At 41.3% G+C, this 18857-nt stretch overlaps 1 protein-coding gene across 2 annotated transcripts in view; it reads right to left on the bottom strand.

The window, feature by feature from the left end:
- PDZRN3 (PDZ domain containing ring finger 3) overlaps window positions 1-18857 on the bottom strand; it is a 136431-nt gene that overhangs the window by 27802 nt on the left and 89772 nt on the right. Inside the window, exon 1 of one of the 2 annotated variants that reach the window (XM_071550222.1) lies at window positions 1977-2217. The exons of the other annotated variant lie outside the window; for it this stretch is intronic. Coding sequence (XP_071406323.1) covers window positions 1977-2045 — 69 coding nt within the window. The 5' untranslated portion in view covers window positions 2046-2217. Of the gene's footprint in view, window positions 1-1976; window positions 2218-18857 lie in introns of those variants that run through there. 2 annotated transcript variants of the gene reach the window in all.

Genomic DNA, 18857 nt, shown 5'->3' with positions numbered 1-18857 from the left:
TGTTCCAGAAGTGTCTCCCCAAGGACTTTCAGCCTTGAAGTTAATCAGAAGTGCAGGGCACAGTTCTCACACACTGCTGAACCCAGGCTGCAGCACTTTGCAGGTTGATTTCTAAATCCAAACTCCTGCCAGGGATCTGCACCTGCAGCCAGTACCAGATAGTTCAGTCATCTCAGATATCAGGGGGACTGTTCCTGGGACTGATTTAAGGACATGTATTTAAAGAATGCTGTCCTGCATCTGTTGGGAGATGTCAGTAAGTTGCAAAGGTTCTCTGCCACTTTCCTTTCTCTACAAAAACTGAGCAAGCTTCCTAAGCAATCACAACGTTCATCATCTGGTGCTGTCTCAGGTTCTCCAGGTTGTTGCACTCCTGAATGGGACTCACTGATAGTCCTCAAACCCATCAAAACTTGGTGATCTTGGGAGATAATGAACTATGACCACAACCACTGCTTGATCTGAGTGGAGGAGTCACACAAACCACACCTGTCCCAGGTGTCCTCTCACAGCATCTGGGACTAGTGCTCAGCACAGAACAGGGTCTGAGAAATCTGATTGCCTCTCTCTAAAATTCTTCCCCCTATCACATGCACAGCAGCTTAGTGGAAGTGTGCTGGTATAAATAGAAATGACAGTCAACATGTCTTTCTATTTGTTCCCACAAGTTTTTTTTTTACTCCACAAGGCGTCAGCGTCCTTTGGGTGAGCAAGCGAGAATTAGATCAGAACTATGTGGTTAAAATTTAATCACTTCCCTACTAGCAAAACATACAGCCCACATCTTTTATTCACTTTGTTGTCAGTGACATCAGTGTCTGGGATCAGCTGCAGGTGGGAAGGTAGCAGGATACGGGAGTGCTGAGCAATTCCCTCTGCCGGCAGCGTGGAACACGGCAGCGCTTGGAATGTCACCCAGCAATTGTCACTTACTCTAAACCACCTCAGGAATGGCAGTGGCAAGGGGATAAAAGTACAGCTCGAAGGGTCTGGATAGTTTCTGTTTATCCAGAGCCTTTCCATAGACAACCCACTTCACCATTTCAGTGTTTACTGTGAGTACACAGAAAAGCCTGTGAGTATTTCCAAAGGTTCATATTCTGCAGGAATACATTCTAGAACACCTGGCCATCGCTTTGCATGGTTCCATCCCACCCTCTTGGTCCAAATCGTACTTCAGATGTGCCAGAGTAAGACATTTCAGAAGGAAAAGCAGAAACACAAAAGCACATCTTTGTAATAGGGATGGATGTATTACTACATTTTAGAAAAAACTTCTCAGAAGCTTAATATGAGCAATTCAGTGCATAAAGACCTGCAGGGCAGTAATTTCAATGAGCCGTCAAATCTAAGTGTCTGTTAACTGGGATTTTTACACACCAAGGTGCAAAACCCAAACAACTAAACTTAAACTTACATTGACAGGAACAGGCACTTAGAGAGCGGACTGAGCACTAGAGAATGCACAGCACAGAAACCAGTGGTTGTAGGTACTTCTAAACAGGTACAAAATATTCCTTGTGCATCTTTCCTAACTTGTGTAAACAGTGTCTGACCAAGGCACGATCCTTGTCAAGAAATTCTATCTAATCTACACTAGAGAAATGAGTAAAAGTCTTGTTTTGTGATGAAAGTTTTGAATGTATAATATATAAAGAAATAAATGCATAAAAAGTTATGCATTTACATTATGTATAAAAAGTTATACATTATATATATTATGTATAAAAGTTTGAGGTTTAATAGCTTATACATTATATATATTATGTATAAAAGTTTGCCGTATAATAGCTACATTTAAATATTTGATGTCCTGCAAGTGTAAATGGGAAGGAACATAATAAATTCATAATTATCATACCCATATCAAACAAGGCAAACCCCCTTTCATTTCCACTTATATCATCAGCTTTTGGCATTCCAGCTTTCCTGCTGTGCTCCCAGCCCTCAAAGAGAAACGAAACGCAGCTCTTTACCTGACAAACTTCATACAGTAACTTGTACTGCTCCTCCTGCTTCTGCAGAGTGCACAAACTGCATCCCATGTTTCAGTCAAAGCGGCAGAACTCTCCCCCGCAGCCCCGAGCGCTGTCAGCCCGCACACATCGATCCCCTCGGCACCCCCGGGGGAGGCGGCGGGACCCGCACCCCGCACACTGCTGATGCTGCGGAGCCTCTCCCGGCGCTCTGCTCCTTCCCCGGCAGTGCTCGGCATCCCCTGCGCCTCCCTCTGCCGCTCTCCCTACACAGCCACTCGCTATATACTGCTCCTCATGCATATTAATCAGCGCTCATTGACTATTCATAACAACAGTGATACACAAGCTATAATTGCCAGCTATGACAGCTGAAATTTCTCTAATTAACAGGCAAGTGCTTCAGTAGCAGGCGTAATAAAGGACACTAACAATTTTGTAAACCATTTTGTAGCAATTACAAATAAACACGACTACGTCTTACTACGGTCCCCCAGGATAATTCTTACCATATTTAAGCAGTTTAAATGTAAGGCACAATGAAATGAATGGTGCAAAACTCAGCCATGGCAAAGTTGAATATGCTCAGCAGCATTTATTTCCCTCGGATTGTGGTGCTATTTGAGAGCCTCAGTTTTATAGCAGGAGCTGACTGGACTGGGTGTTTAACAACCGCAACAGAGAAAAGCATCTCTGTCCCTCAAAGCCTACACACAGCCTCAGGACCTGGCTACAAAGCAAAGAAGAGATATGAGAATGTATGAGGATTTAGGGGAAAAAAGAAAAAGAAACAACACAAAAGAATGCTTTGTATTCATATAGATTAGCTTTCGATTAATATGTATTCCAAGGGAAAAATGGTCATCTATTCTCCTGACTCTCATTGTGTCTTCGAATGGTGTAAATGACAGGTTCCCATATTCTTGGCTGTATTAGAAATACAAACTTTATGAGATTATAAAAATATATACAATAAAATAAGCATGGCATTTATGACCACTCAGCATTTGAGTGCTGAGATCCACATTAAACCTGTGCCATAGATGTAGAGGATAAAACATCAGTGAACTGCCCAATGAGCTAGAAAAGTACTCATAAGTCAGAGGCTTTATGGATATTTTCCAGTCTGTGGGAAACACTACCTTGTGTTACAAGTGTGGATTGAGCGCAATTTTCCCAGTTGTTTAAGCATTCAGAGGGTGTGCATTTTTATAACCTTATTTCAATTCATTCTGCTATAAAGAAGATGACAGAATAGCCAGGAATGAGACCAAAGGTCTATTCCAACCCAAGAATTGCATGGCAGAGCCTGGAGCCCGTGCTGTGGTTATCCAACTGGTTTCTGAGCATTTGCTTAGCGAGTTTCTGTGGATCACAATGGGAATATTGTGCAAGGATCATCTTTTCTGTCCAAACTCTGTACACAGGTGCTTGCTGTAGGTACTTTGTAGGATACTCAGCTCTTACTACAATTGTACTGACTCCCAGTTTGCATTAAATATTAAGTTACTGCAATGCAGTTGGTAGTGTCCAGGTTTTAGTACAACTTTAGTAAATGAAGACTGATAAGAATGGGTCCCTTGACTCTGAGACTTTATTTTTTTAGCAAAATCTGCCTGCCTACAGGAAAAGAAAGAAGGGAGACCTCATTTCAGTGGTGTCAAGTGACAGGACAATGGACAATGGGCACAAACTGGAACACTGAGAGTTCTATTTGAATATGAGGAAAACCTTCACTTTGGCAGTCACAGAGCCCTGGAATGGGCTGCCCAGAGAGGTTGTGGAGTCTCCTTCTCTGGGGATGTTCATAACCCACCTGGATGTGAATCTGTGCAACTTTGGCAAGGGGGTTGGACTGGCTGATCTCCAGAGATCCCTTCCAACTCCATCCATGATTGAAATCTCTGCCAAACTCCTGAAAGCAGGAAGGGATTCCATTCCTGGGCTGTACCGTGCTGTTTCCCTGATAACTGCTGTGATGCTGGTAGACCTTGCAAATTTAGAGCAAGACAGAGGTAGTGCTGCCCTCAAGGCTGACGAATGATTCAGGCCATCCCTGCTTAGATATGCCAGTCACACTCCACAACTTTTCCAAAGTTGGTTGACAGTCAGTGACTGTGGATCTTGAACAACTGGAAAGGTTCTTGCATAGGGAACTAGTGTTCTCTAAAAGCAGAAAAAGATGATGATGATAACTGAATTGAAGGAAAAAAAAACCCTGTGGAAATTGTAGAAAAGTTTATGGCTTTGATTAGATAATTTTGGTTATGTAATTTAATTAAGCAACTTAAGGTAAAACTTCCAAAAATATATCATCCATTTTTTTTATTTTTAATGCAATTAAGTTGCTTCTTGAATACTAGATGCTATTTAAATATTATTGTTCTATTCACGTGGCTGATGTCAGTCAGGAATTATTTTTTTTTAGAAACAACACGCAGCTGGATCTGCTTAGAAAGAAACCAGAAACATGCGGGATATTTAATTTCCAGTTTCAACGGAAACGCACCTATTTGTTATTTCCCTATAGCAACATGATAAGATTGCATGAGATAATGTTTCATCTGATTCCAAGAGATAATCCGTAAATCAGGCCAGGAGAGTGAGCCCAGCAGAGGACTTGTTTTGATGTACGAGTGGAGGGTCCCATAAATGTGATGTTTGGGATTCTTCAGCTGACGCAGCCCCAGTGTGGGGCTCAGCAGCAAAGCCTGGCTCAGAGGGGCTGGTGGCTTTGTGGTACTGTTGCTCTGGCAAATAAACTGCTCTGGCAGCCAGGCCAGTGCTCATCTCACTGGAAATGGTTTCCATTATTGCAGTGTCGTTCGTATTTCCCTATTCATCCCATTGGTAAAATGGTAGCACTGCCTCAGGTTAATAATATAGACAAGTTTTCACAGTACTCTGCCAAACTTTAAACATTTGGGCTGCAAACTTGTGTTCTGGGCATTGTCCAGTGTTGACTTTTGCCTTTAATTGTACGCTTGAGTCCAAGTGTTTCAGTCATTTTCAAGTGTAAGATTACAGGGAGAAAAACCCACTCCGTGTTGTTTGTTCATGTTAAGAAATTTTGGATATATTTTCTTTGTGTTTTAGTATCAACATAATTTGATACAGGAATGTGAAGTTTGGCACCAGGATGGTTTGCATTGTCCCTGTGAAATCTGCTAAATTCACTCAACTTCTGAGCTGTTGCAGTTTGCAAGTTCTTAGCACAAAGTCGGTACAACTTTTCAGTTTAATTCCTATGAGACTTCTGTGATAAACGAGTTCAGTGGGTGATGCCAGAAGGTTGATGAGGGTAGCCCCATCCTCTAACTGCTCTTTGTGAGATTGGAGGAGTGATATGAAGAACAAAGAGATGTTCTCAGTGCTCCTCACTGCTGGACCCAGACAGGCAGGAAGAGCACGTGAGCTGCCTGGGATGGGGTGGGTGTTAATTATGTGACCACACTTGTTTTATAACATATATACTGAGGCAGGACAGGTGCCTTGCAGGAACCCTCCTCAAGGCCTGCTATAACTGGTGCAGGTAACCTGCCTCCTTTGGCATGTAAGGCAGCTCCTTATGGGATCTGTCCTATGTGTTAACAATGTGCCATGTGTGGTCTGGCCCGTGTGCCACAGATAATGAGCTTAACAAAATGTAAGGAGTGGATGACTTATATCACGTGTAATGTGAATGTCAGAGTGGTCCCAGCTGAATGCCAGCAATCCAGGCTGAATGGGAAGCCAGTGAGCCAGCTGACTGGGAACAATGGAAATAGCCTTTGAATACACAAGGTGCCAGCAAGAGCCCTCATTAACATTTATCTAGATTACTGCTCCCCGACTGACCAAGTCTGCAAAATCCCTTTCACCACCATACCTGGCTCAGACTATCAGACATTTGCTTTTGTGTCCAAAAGCTAATTCCCAAGAAACAGAGGAAGGTGGGAAGCAGACAGACTGCATGGGCCACCACAGAGGGGAGGGTGCTGCTCTCTCCCCCTGGAAGCTGCAGGTGGGGCACAGTGAGGAGGGAATCCTGCCACAGACCACAGGCTGCTTTTTGTATGTGTCTTAGTTGCAATTCACAATCTCTCAGCTTGCAACCACAAACCTAATGTAAATTTTGCTGTTTAAAGGTTTGATTTATTCTATGATGAAGCCTGCCAGGTGTTGGCAGGTAAGGGGAATCCACAGGAGACCGATGCACTTCAGGTGTCCTGCCTGTCTGCATGGGATGGTGAATCAGGATAAAGAGAGAAATAAAGCACTCAAGAGGGACCTGCACCCTGGAGGGGATCATTATTAGGGAACTCAAAAGGCTAAAAAGCACTTGCTGCCAGCTTTTCAAGGGTAGGGACTGACGCTGCCAAGGGTTGGCTCTTGGACAGCAGTTCCCACCAGCAAGAATAAACTCGTGTCCTTTGTGTGAGGAGCAGATGGCTCACAGCTCCTGCACAGACCTGGCCAAACACCAATCCCTTGGTGCTGGGAGTTCCTGGTGCTGGAGTGGCTGCCTGTGATACCAGTGATGATGGGTTGGCATTGTTTATTTTGTTTCTTTAAAAGCAAGTTGGCTTTCCTAGTAAGTAGTAACTGTTTAACATTATATTTTGTACATATACTTAGCAAGTCCTGTTTAAACAAATGATTCCTATTTAAGCAGTGTGAAATGGGAAATGTTTGCTTGTTATATCAATAGTTTAATTACTTTTCTTGTTTTAACAAATATTTAAGACTTGTGAGAAATAAAAGCTAGAAAGGAGAACAGCTGTGACTTTATAAATAATTCTCACATTGGTGTGTTAGATAAACAGAAGTCAGGGAACTGCACAGGTTATGGTTACACAGAGTAGTGCAAAAGAAAACTATGTTACACAACCATATTTTAAAGTATCTGGGATTTTTCAAAGTGTGTGAAGGTGCTTTTTAATTATAGCCATTGGGTTACCTCTATTAAAGCTCAAATGCCTCTGCTGGGAATGTGTTCAGACTGAGTTCTGTTTCCCTGTGTTTATTTGGAAATGTTCAATAATACAACCCACTGATAGCTGTGAAGCATCAGATTCTTAATAATACATGTAATTAGTGTGGATCTAATTTAAAAATACCCTTCTGAAAAAAGTCCTTTGTTGAACATGTGAAAGCAAACCAGGATTTTCTATGGCATTGTGCAGGCACAATAATTAAATACATACTCCAAATATAACAGCAAAAAGATCTCAATTCTAGTGGGGTTTTTTTTGCATGTGGGTATAGCAATCTGCCTATGCATTGTAAGCTTCAAGACTGAGCCAAAATATTTAAACTAAAACATACCACAAGGGAGGATGTGAAGCAAATGTAAAACTTTGGCTTTATTCCCATCAGTTAATGTTGAAGTCTTGAGATCCTTATTTGCTCCACTTAGCATCTCTGAAAGAGTTCCAATCCTCAGAAGCAACTTAAATGAAATGATACTTATTGTTAAGCTGCTGAAGGAACCGTTCTGTCCTCGAAGCTCTTTAAGGAGTCTGGTATCTCTTTAATTTATGCTAGTTGAGAAAGACAGTGATATTTCAGGAGCATTAGAGCCCCATCCCTGTAAGCACTGCAAGGCCAGTAGAGAGGGGAATGCCATTGTGTTAATTCAGTCTCTCATGAAGCAGAACGATGAGGTCAGAATAGGGTAAATAACTGTTTAATATGCCACTGAGACCTTCTGAGGGGGAGAATTGGGATGCTGAGGGCTGACCTGTGGACCATAAAACTCCTCCTCCCGTGGGCTGCCTCTCTGGGTGTTGATTACAGCAGTGCCCAGAGGTCTTGGTCAAAGATTAAGACAAAAGGTGATCCCTGAACCTGAGGGTGCACACACTGGGTTTGCAGAGATGACACTGGGATGGAAGTGGGTGGAACAGGGTTTCAGCTCCTGAGGCCAGAGAATGAACTAATCAAAAGGCAGTGCTCTTTCACCTAAGCATAACCTGCTCCAGAACCACCATCTGCCAGCTGGGACACACCAACCCCAGCCAAGGGATCGGAGGCAGGTCACACTCCGTTCTTCAGCTCAGATCCCTGCCTAGCCCTGTCTGTCCTCCTGTTCACCACACAACGTAGGCAGTCACTACCAACCACAAACCCCAAAGTACGGAAAACTGGCAAGGAAATGAGAAAATCTGATTATAGGCTGGATTTGTGCTCTAAAAGCTCCTTCCATGTCAGCTGAAACCTCAGCTTCCTCACAAAAAAAAAGCATCTTTGAGTTCCTGTTTTTGATGCTGCAACAGCCAAGCTCATCTCTGTAATTTTTTACGGGTTATTTAACTGGACAGCTTCTATTTAAGAAGAATGACAAATTTCAGCTTGTACAAATTGTCAGTTTTTACATGGTAAAGTGCTTTGGTTATTTTTAGCAGTTACAAGAATATACAATAGCAAATTAAGAACATTTAAAGAAAGAAAGTGGATAATGAAAGCGCAGAAGTGTGGAGTCAAATGTTAGTTACACGCTTATGTTTATAAGGCTCACATACTCTCAAATCTAAAATTACTTGCAGAGCATCAATCCCTATTTTGATTTTGCTGTTAAATATCACTTCAGAGGGAGAGTGTTGGTAAGTATAGGCTGCTCTGGGTGAAGGTTCATTTCAAAATAACATTTTCTGGAAAAGTGATAATACACTTAATTTCAGAGCACCAAAATGATTAGGTGTACTTGAATGCTGCATAAAAACTATTGACATAATACTTAATCTTTAAAACTGATAGACACGTGCCTAAAAGCTAATAAAGTTCATTCTAATACAAACGAGCAAGTAAAATAGTATATCATAGGCTGTGATAGCTTTGGCTCCTGATCATATAACTGTAGCCCAGGGACAAAGAAAATTGAAGTGATTTAGAAAGGTATCCAGTAGGATATATCTGATATTAGGCAGTTTGCTGAAGGAAAACAGTAATGTCAAAGAGATACAAAGGTGTAAAATCCATTTGACTGTGTCCAAATGCTTCTAGTCTCTGACCTTAATGTCTCCAGATGAACTCCCCTTAGGGTCAGCTGAATAATGCTTAATAATCTATGGCCAGAAACTGCCAAGACCTGCTCAGGATCACAGCCTTCACTCTTGTATTTTAGCTACTGTATTCATATTAAGAATTCTGAGTCATTTCTATTTGAAAAGATACTAACTTTCATTTCTCAGTTTTTACTACTGCACATTTAATTTGAAACAGAGCAAAACAGGAATGCCATCTACGGTTCATTAGGTTTTATATTAACCATCTGATGAAAAGGGTTTGTGGGAATATTAAGTATTAATGGTAAATGACAGTCAAAATGAAAGGAGTTGCTTATATGTTTGCCTTTGTCCTCCTTTCCAGGTTCAGGTGGACAATGAGGGATGTGATTGCAAATTCTCAGCTAGAGCTCCTATGCAGGAAAGACCCAGGAGATGAGCAGACCTTGAATGAAACAGGATTTTAGTCTTTCAGGAACAAAGGAAATGTAAGTGTTCCTTTCTGTCTTTGAAGTTGGGAAATCTGTATTTCCACTGAAGGAGACTGGCATTAGCTCCAGAGCTGGTGTGTGTGACTAATTCCACTGTGGGCACACAGAGGGGAGAGCAGTGACCACAGGGCTCTGCTGGGAATGTGCAGCCGCTGTCGACTCTGCTGCAGCAAAAGTACAGTAAAAATAGATCAGGTGTGAGGGGTAGGAGAAGAGTAACAGAGGGATGTGGGGACTCTGAGTGGTTTGGAATCCCAGAGCCAGGCTCTGTCTAAGCTGTGAATTCACCTGTGCTGTCCCAGCACCAACCACAAGGTAATCTTGAAACTATGGGAGGCACAGAAGGTGCCTCAGGTCTATCAAAGCTCTGGTGTTCAGGTTTCTGTTTTTTGGTGTATGAAACACCCCAACAATATGGCATCATATTTGGTTTCTATTTATGCTCTTTACAATATAATCTCACCATCCTGTGAAATTGCAGCAATGGTTCATCTCTTGTTTCATTATAGAGTCAATCCTGTTGTAATAACACTGATTGGATAAAAGACACTTTAAGTCATTAATCCCTTCTATGATACAAGGACACTTTTCCTGCCTAAAGTGACTCACCTTGAACAAGGAAGTCTAGTTCAAAGAGTGAAGGCATAGAAGCATTTAGGTTGGAAAACACTCCTAAGATCATCAAATCCAACTGTTAACAGCTGTTGGAGGGCACACAATTCCCAGCTGTGTTCCTGCTCCAGGTCACATTTCCCAGCTTTAGCTTCAATGGCAATGGAAGTGATTTCCACCTGTTATTAGCACTGTATTTTTGGGAAACCCAGTGAATCAATGGGAGGTGACATGTTTACCTTAATGAAAAAAATAAATTACCTACATAGGTTATTGTATTGGCTAAATGCTTTGAGTTATCACAAGCTGTACTTCCTCTGCAATCCCTTCCCTCAAAAAATACAATTGTGATAACCAGTATTGATCAGGCATTATTGAAATGAATACACAAATATAAACATTTGATAAAAGAAATGTCAAAGAGCACAGGCAATCAGACACTGTGATGAACAGCAATAATAACCCAGAAATGATTGTTGCTGTCTGAAGGCACATCCACCCACTAATTTTGTCATTTCTAGTGAAGCCCCAGAGCTGCAGGATTTCCCCAATCCAGAAACTGCATTCCAGTTTTCCTACAGACTTGTCTTTCTCTGCAGAAAACGAACAATGTGCTTAATAAGAATTGTACAGACACAATGTAACTTAGAAGACAAATACCAATTAATGAGATTATCTGGTAAATAAGTGGTTGTGGTTCTTCCAAAGTTGTATTATGTGCCCAGAATTTTTGTCCTGAAGGCTGACTGCAGATTGACTCTGGCATGCAGAACCTGAAAGTTTGTAGGATTTATGGTGTGATTGTAGCTTTGCAGGTTATTTTAAATTTTTATGTTCTGAGTTGTGGTTTGTCGATTTTGGGGTATCAGTAGTAGATGAGGAATAGGATTTCAGTGACATTTCTTATTCCCTGTCTACCCTTATTCTCCCCTGACACTCCCCCAAACGAGAGACCTCTTGCAGTGCTGTGATTTTTATTCAAATTACTTTTGTCTGTTGTGACTATGGTGATGATAGAAAACTCAGACTTTGTTTTGGATGGTGAAAAGTATGAATGTCCTGGATTGAAACTACAGGGCCAGAGGCACAATCAGTTCATGGCTGGGGGAAAGAGACTCGAGATTTCTGAGAAATACACCTATGAGAACATTAATTAACTCACAAATAAAGCCTAGATGATGGGGGGTGCCTACTTTAAATACTAAATTGGTTGCCAGTATAACAATCAACACAATTTTCTGCGCTACTTAATTTTTTTCCTGCTTATTGGCTGTAGTTAGTAGGTTATAAATTACCAACCATGTATTCTTAAGTCTTTGAAATTCAAGTTGCTGTCTGCTTTCTTTGAGTTTCATGTTCTTAGCAGAGGAGAGGAATCACAATAATTACAGTTTAAAATAGTCTCATTTCATGGTGTGGCTAACAAGTGAAACTACATGTAATGATGTAATCTAACATGTCAAAAATGAAAATGAAAAGAGGGAGACAGAAGGCAGGATGGAGCCAAGGGATGCGATGTGCCATGTCATCTTCTAATTAACTAACTGATCCTTTAAACTGTCAAAATCAGCGAGGAACTCCATGGCCCAGTGTCTTATTAATATTCATACTAGGCCACAAGGAGCTCTGATTCCAGTCCCAGTGGTTATAGTTAAACATTAGGAAGGAAAGCCAGGCCATCCAGAGCTGCAGGAGCATCACACTGACAGGGAAATGCAGGCAGGCCACCCTGCTCCCCAAACCAACGCTGGGGGAACTCTCCCAGGATGCATATTGATTTCTGAATTATTAGGGGGGTTGTATATTGAAAAAACCCAATTATTTTTCTTCTTGCTATGAGCTGCCACATTGTTAATCACATTAAGCTCCCCGTTGTCAAAGCAAAGAAAGATGCATGGAACCTTTTGCAATGTGAGCCCATTTTTAATTCTGCTCACCAGAGGAACACACAGTTAATAAAGCCCTGTCGTTTGGAGGAATGGGGGAATTCATTCTGCCACGCAGGACGCAATTCAGGATTGTTTTTGTAGAAATCTGGGGCCCACAAGAAAAATAATCTTCCATAATCTTCTTATAATGCAATTATTCTCTTACATTTCAGCCTGCCAGTCTCTTCCTACTCCCACTAAGCAGTTTCCTGAACCTTGAAGTCTAAGGGAGCAGCTGACATTTGGTTTCCCCATTCATTTTCTGTTTAATTCTTCATGGCAGGACAATGGTTTAAAAAAGAAAGAATAAAAATCCTCTCTGCTCTGTATTACACATTGTATTTTGGGGCCCAACACAGATCTGCCATGGACAGGAATGTGCCTGTGTGCAGTAGAAGGTGAGGATGAGAAGGTAATTCAGCATCCTCTGAAGTCAAAGGGAGTTTTGACATCAGCCTTGTATAAATAATTTCAGGCCCAGACTATTTTGAGGGCAGTTAATCCCATTTTATACTTGCCATTTCTAGCTCTGCATGACATAGTAGAAAGCCATATATTATGTAGCCCTTTATAGCAGCATGATCAGTAAAGGAGTAGCTGAGCCATAAATCACATGCTGCACTTCTCAGTGAAAAATAATTAAACAGTTTGAATCTCATTAATTGATATCCTTTATTTAATTGATATACTAAAGGAAAAATATCTTGGGTTACCCCGTTCCTTCTGTTCTTTTCCCTGCACTGTTTCCTCTGATGCAACATTCACAGTTAGACACAGCACTTTGAGGAAATAAAGCTTCATCCCAGCAGACACACTTTGGGCTCTCACCACAGAATCCTCTCAAGATTAAGTCACAACAGCCCAGTTTTTGGTAACTGCACTGACTACCCTGGTTTTCTGTCCATGGTGCCTGGTTATGTCCCTGGAATAAGGTCAGCACATCAAGGTCTTGGACAGACCTCCAGGACATCAGAATTGGTGCTGTGGAGCTCATGTCCTCCCTCTCCCCTGACCACACAAACCCTGTGCCTAAAATGTGCATCAAGCCCTACTAACTGAGCTGGTATTTGTCTGGGCAGCCTCTCAGTGCTTCCTCCCTGCCAAAAAGAATTTATCTCCAAAGCAAAGCCATCAACCCAAATCTTTAACATCACATATTCTCTGTTGTTCAAGCTCTATTGTGGATGAAAGGCAGATCCCATTAAAGAAAAAAAGATAAAATTAAATGCTCTAAAGTGTCTCTCAGCCGGGTTAACATCAGGCACCGAACTGCCAGACCACAAATCTCGAATATGTTGATGCTAAATGTCTACTAGGAGCATATGTTATGGATCAAAGAACACACTGATTAATCCAGCAGAGACAAAAGTCTGTCACTTTGGTCATGGTGGCACGATACCAACAGAGGACAGGACTTAAGAAGCACATGAACAGAAAACAAACACCAATGGAAAAAAAAAGATACCAAAGAAGGTTGCAATCTAAAATAAGTTTTATTAGGTCTAATGCTCTCACCCATGGGTGCAGTTTTTTCATGCATTTCCTGTTTTTTTTAATAATAAAATTTTTAAGATTTTGGGGAGATATTAATCATATCTGTTTTCCTGTTATAATTTTTATTAAATACATTCAAGCAGGTTACAATTTTTATTGTGAGGGCTGTCTACACAAAGCTGTCTGTACATTGGAACATCATTATGGAACAAGAGCCTGGCATCTCAGCAAAGATGCATTCCCAGCTAGATTGTTTTTCTCCAGTAGTTTGTTGGATTATTTTGCATTTCTGTCAAGCAGTTCAGCAGAGCAGTGTCTTGTTCATGTGCAGTTTTACACCCATCCTTCATCTCCGAGTGTTAAAGCAGAACATGCTCTACTTAAAAGGAAAGGAACACAACTTTTCCTTTATTTTCCCACACAGTATGACAGGTATAGTCATGAGCACTTTCCTGTATCCAGCATGTCTTCCTTAATTAATGCTTCAGAAAATCCTTTCCATCACTTAAACAAGAACATTTGTTTCAAACACTTTCTTTTTAGTTTTAGTGTTTACTTGAAAATGTTTCAAACATTTGCTTTTTCTCCCTCACTGTAACATTGAGTTTTAAATTGGAAAGGAGAAAAAATCCAACTCTGGATAAAGAGACTTTCCTAAACTCAAGCTTTAACAGTGAAAAAATTTCTTATGCAGGAGGTAGCGGGGCCAAAAGTCTGTGGGGATCCTCTCCTTGCAAACTGGGGGATTTGCACTCAGAGGCATCTGATTTTTTGGAGGGAATGGCATTCCCAGAACTCTTTTTCCCTTCTGGTTGAGTCTCTAGCTGTCCTTCAAGGCTCCCAGTTCTGGTGTCAGTCAATGGTGTTTTAATGTGCCCCCTCTATTTTGACAAGCCAGGCACCTTCATCATCATAATATCTGTCAATGCATGTGCAGTTGCTTAATGTATAATGCATGAACTGGATTTCTCAAAAGTAGTCTGTGAGTGGGTATATTAACTATACATGTTTTGTCAATTTTCCATCTCATTTTGGCAAAGGATAAGTTATTGGTGATCTCAGATGAGAGATCTATGTTTGTGAGTGTGTGTGCATATTTTATCTTGGCAATATGTGTTTATATCATCATATCTGGCAAGCATGGCAGAAAGTACATGCACCTTGAATTCTACCTGATTTGATTGCAAAATTATGCCATGGGTTTTCTACAGAATAGCCATTGCTGTATTCAATGGATTCACATAACAACCCACTGCTTGGCTGTATTTGTCCTCAGCTTGTTCTTCTGCATAATTTAAAAGACAGCTGTCATATCTACATTCTGTCCTGCCTGAAACCTGGGCTGTGTTAAATAAACCTGACATTTGTACAGTGTTAAATAAACCCCACGCTGGGAGCCTCGATGGGAGTCTCCCTCTTCTCTTTCCCAGCAGCCACGCTGGGGATACTCCTCGTGCAGGGCTGTGGGGCACAGACTGAGCAGGCTGGGCTTAAACTGGGTACAGACTGAGCAGACTGGGCTTAAACTGGGTACAGACTGTGCAGGCTGGGCTTAAATCAGGCACAGACCAAGCAGGCTGGGCTTAAACCAGGCACAGACCAAGCAGGCTGAGGCTTAAACTGGGCACAGACCGAGCAGGCTGGGCTTAAATCAGGCATAGACTGTGCAGGTTGGGCTTAAATCAGGCATAGACTGTGCAGGTTGGGCTTAAACTGGGCACAGACCGAGCAGGCTGGGCTTAAACACAACACAGTCATACTTTGGGAAAGGGTGAGAGGTTGAAGGTGAGACTCTCAGTGGTGTTTGGGATGTGTCTGTCTGCCAGGGATGCAGTGCAGGTCTGGGGGGTGAATGGCTGTGCCGTCACTGGGCTGCTCAGGTGGCACCCGAACCTCACTTCAGGATGGGCTCTGTGGCTGCTGATCCACTGCCTGGAAATGGGTCAGGGCAGCAGCACAGAGGCAGGAACATGAATGGAACAAAATGATGGAAAAACAACAGCAACAACTCATCACATCACCTTTCACTGCCAGAATGACTGGGTGTTCCCTCAAAAAAAGAGTTAAAGTTAATTGCATGGTAAAGACCATCAGAGCAGGATCCTGGGACTCAGGAGCTGATTTATGCACTGCAAATGTGTATATCCTTTGCAGAAAAGGCCATTTCCTGTTTAAAAATGTAAAAATACTTGATTAAACTCTGCGGTTCCCAAACCAAACACATTACACTATTTAGTCCATTAAAACCCTGCGAGCCCGTTACTTATCGAGCCTTGATGGATTGATTGTATTTAATCTTTCCTCCCTCTGAAGTTGTTTTCATTTCCTGCAGCCCTGAGCACCCCCAGCACCAACACACCAGCAGCGTGTTCTCTGGCCACTGCTGGAGCTGATTATAAAAATCCATTGTCACTTGGACAATATTTATATGAAAACAGCCACATTGTATGAATCCTTATTGTTATTATTATTATTATAACAAAGCCCTGTGAAAGCTGGAGCAGGATGTTATTAAGGACACCTGAGCAAGCACCACTGAAAATTCTTATCTTTCACCATTAAATTAAGTCTGTGCCATAAGCTCAGATACAGTCAAATGATGCTGCCTATATTACTTTATGAAAAGCACTTTTTAACTGAAGCTAAAAACAGAGTAAGCATCATTATGAAAGGAGAAAAAAAAAGAAAGTGGATCTTGACCTTTACTATAATTGCCCAATAATAGTTTGCTATTTACCAAATAACAAAGGTAAATACTATTAATAGACCAACTTTCCCTGCTGTGGTATAAATACACAGGGGCAATGGTGCTGTCAGACCTTTTCTTTCTCACACCTACTCATGGACTTTTCTTACAGCTGAGGCTCTCTTAGAAGTGCTAATCAGGATGGTTAAAGGAATTTATGAAATAGAAACTCTCACCAAGTTGGAGCACAGTGCAAAGCCCTGGTGTGCAACATTATTGTCATAGCTAATTAATTTCCTTAAAGATCAAGTCCAGGGATCTTTTTCTGTGGGATTTCTCAGTCAGTGCTAATTTCATGGTCTGGGGCTCTACTTATCCTTATATTGGTGAACACACACAAGCTTCTTAAAACTGTTTTCCAGATCTCTGGTTCTGAACTAAGTCCTTTCTCTCTGCCACTTACACATTCAAAAATACAAAGTGTACCAGAAAAAACTGCAGTATTCATGAGTTCATATAATTTCAAAATAATGGAATAATTTTTCTAGAAGGTGGAATGCAGCACAGATCAATTCTGCTGCAGAGCATTTTATACTGGGGAGTGAAACTGTCTGCTTGGTGTAGGTTTTCACTTACAAAGTTCTTATTAAGTGTTGTCCACCTTAGTTTTCCTTGTACCACCTTGTGTATAAATTCTGTTGGGAACTTTCTCTAACAAATTAGGGGGAAATGATGATGGAGAGTTACCAACTTCATAATTCATGGAACACTAAATTTGGTGCTTTTTCCTTTCCCTTAAGCACCAAGATCTATCTATACCTCAGGATCTGCATTAGTGCTTTTTCAATTTAATGTGGTGATCAGCAGGCAGAACTAATGGGATGGCTTCTCAGTTCTTCTGTGGAATCTGAGTTTGTGGGGTTTAGTTCAGTCATCAAGAACAGCAGTAAAGAAGAGGGGAAGAATTACTGTTCTTCCAACAAACACATGACTTCTGAATGGTGGGAGGCAAGAATTGCTGTTATAAAATATAATGCAGCCAGAAATTTCCAAAAGGTGTCATGTTGGGATTTTTAAGTGCCTAACACTGATTTAATTAAAATGTTGCCCCAATGGAAATGGGATTTTTTAATCTGTTAACATATCTTCAGGTATCTAAAAAGCTTTACTCATCAGTCAGGTATAGTTAATGCTACAACTTTGAGTTCTTCAGTAAGTCACTGTTTCAGAGCAGACTTGATTGTGTGGCTTTTAAAACTGATCATTTGTTGGAGAAAGTGTCTCAGCAGGAAGAAATTGTGTGGATTTCTTTTCCTGCTACTGCAGATATAGCCTTTTGGTTGCTCTGGGAATTACTTGGATCAGGCCACAGGACGTGTATGATTATCCTGCAAACGTTACTCCAGCCTGGAAGGGAAAGGATTAATCTTTTTAATCTTTCCAAGTGTCACAGCACACACTGACATTGTGCTCTTGGTCAGGGTGGTGATTTCTTAAGTCTCATGTTTAGGGTTGAAGTCTTGCTCTTAAGTTGCAGTATGTGACCAGGACTTAAGTTCTGTTTTGTGTGATTAAGAGTAATTAAAGAAAACAGTTCATTTGTGGCAGGTGGCAGAAAGCTAAAGAAGATAATTACTCTTTTTAGCCATCTGTGTTAACTGCCATTAGCAGAATTAAACTGATATTCACCACTTTGAAATTCGAGGCAAAGTTCCTTTCCCTTAACTACATAATCTAATATTGTCTGAAGTCTAATTACAAAAAAAAGTAATTTCACCCTGTTTACCATGAGGTGCCTATTTGTTAATTTTAATAAAAACGTTGGCACTCTCAGATATGATAAATTGAACAACTGCCTGTGCTAAATGGTTTGAATCACATGTTGGCTCTGAAAAGCTGTTCAACTTTGAGTGAGTTTATCCTGAAAAGCCCTGATCTACAGCACCAGCAGCTGCAGCAATGCACTTCTGCTGTAAAGAAGAAACATTTCCACCTTTCCATCACTTGTCACAGCTCTGAAATAACCCAGTGCCCCTGCCCAGACCTGCTGCTGATCCAAGTGCTCACAGTGCTGCTCCCTTGTTAAGGCACCAGGCTATGAGCACTCCTAGAAATATGTGTTGAGACATGGAAAATGCACATCACCAAAGCATAAAAGCAAGCATGGGAAACCTTTCCTGGAGGAATGAACAGTTTTCCTGTCTCCAGGAACCACTGGAAATCCGCTAGGAATTCCAAACCAGTTCTTTCCCTCTGCAGTTGTATAATTAGCACCAAGCACTTAGACTGATGCAAATGAGAGGTAAGAGTCTGGCAGAGCTGCTGTGTCTGAAATTCTTGCATTTTTTCCAATTTCTCTATTTTCTGGAAATTCCAAGAAGGCTGAGTTTCATGCCCATACTGCCTGGCTCACGTGCTATTTATCATTTGTGTCTGCTCTGTACCTTCCCTTCAGGCATAAGGATTCTGGTACAATTCATGTCTTGTGCTGTACCCACACACAGTTCGAGCCTCAGGCACTGTATGAGCTGGGCAAAAGGTTATCTGGAAATATTGCAAGTTTTCCCAAATACTAATGGTACTTTCCAGTGCTGAAGTATTTGGGCTTGGAATTTTTTCAGTAAACTTTAGGCTTAATCACCAGTAGGAGTTTTCATGTTCATAGGATGATCCCAGCTAATTAC

This window comes from Pithys albifrons, chromosome 3 (genome assembly GCF_047495875.1).
Source record: "Pithys albifrons albifrons isolate INPA30051 chromosome 3, PitAlb_v1, whole genome shotgun sequence".
Classification (NCBI taxonomy): Eukaryota; Metazoa; Chordata; class Aves; order Passeriformes; family Thamnophilidae; genus Pithys; species Pithys albifrons.
The sequence above is the reverse complement of the archived record's forward strand: the minus strand, read 5'-3'. Positions and strand labels throughout refer to the sequence as shown.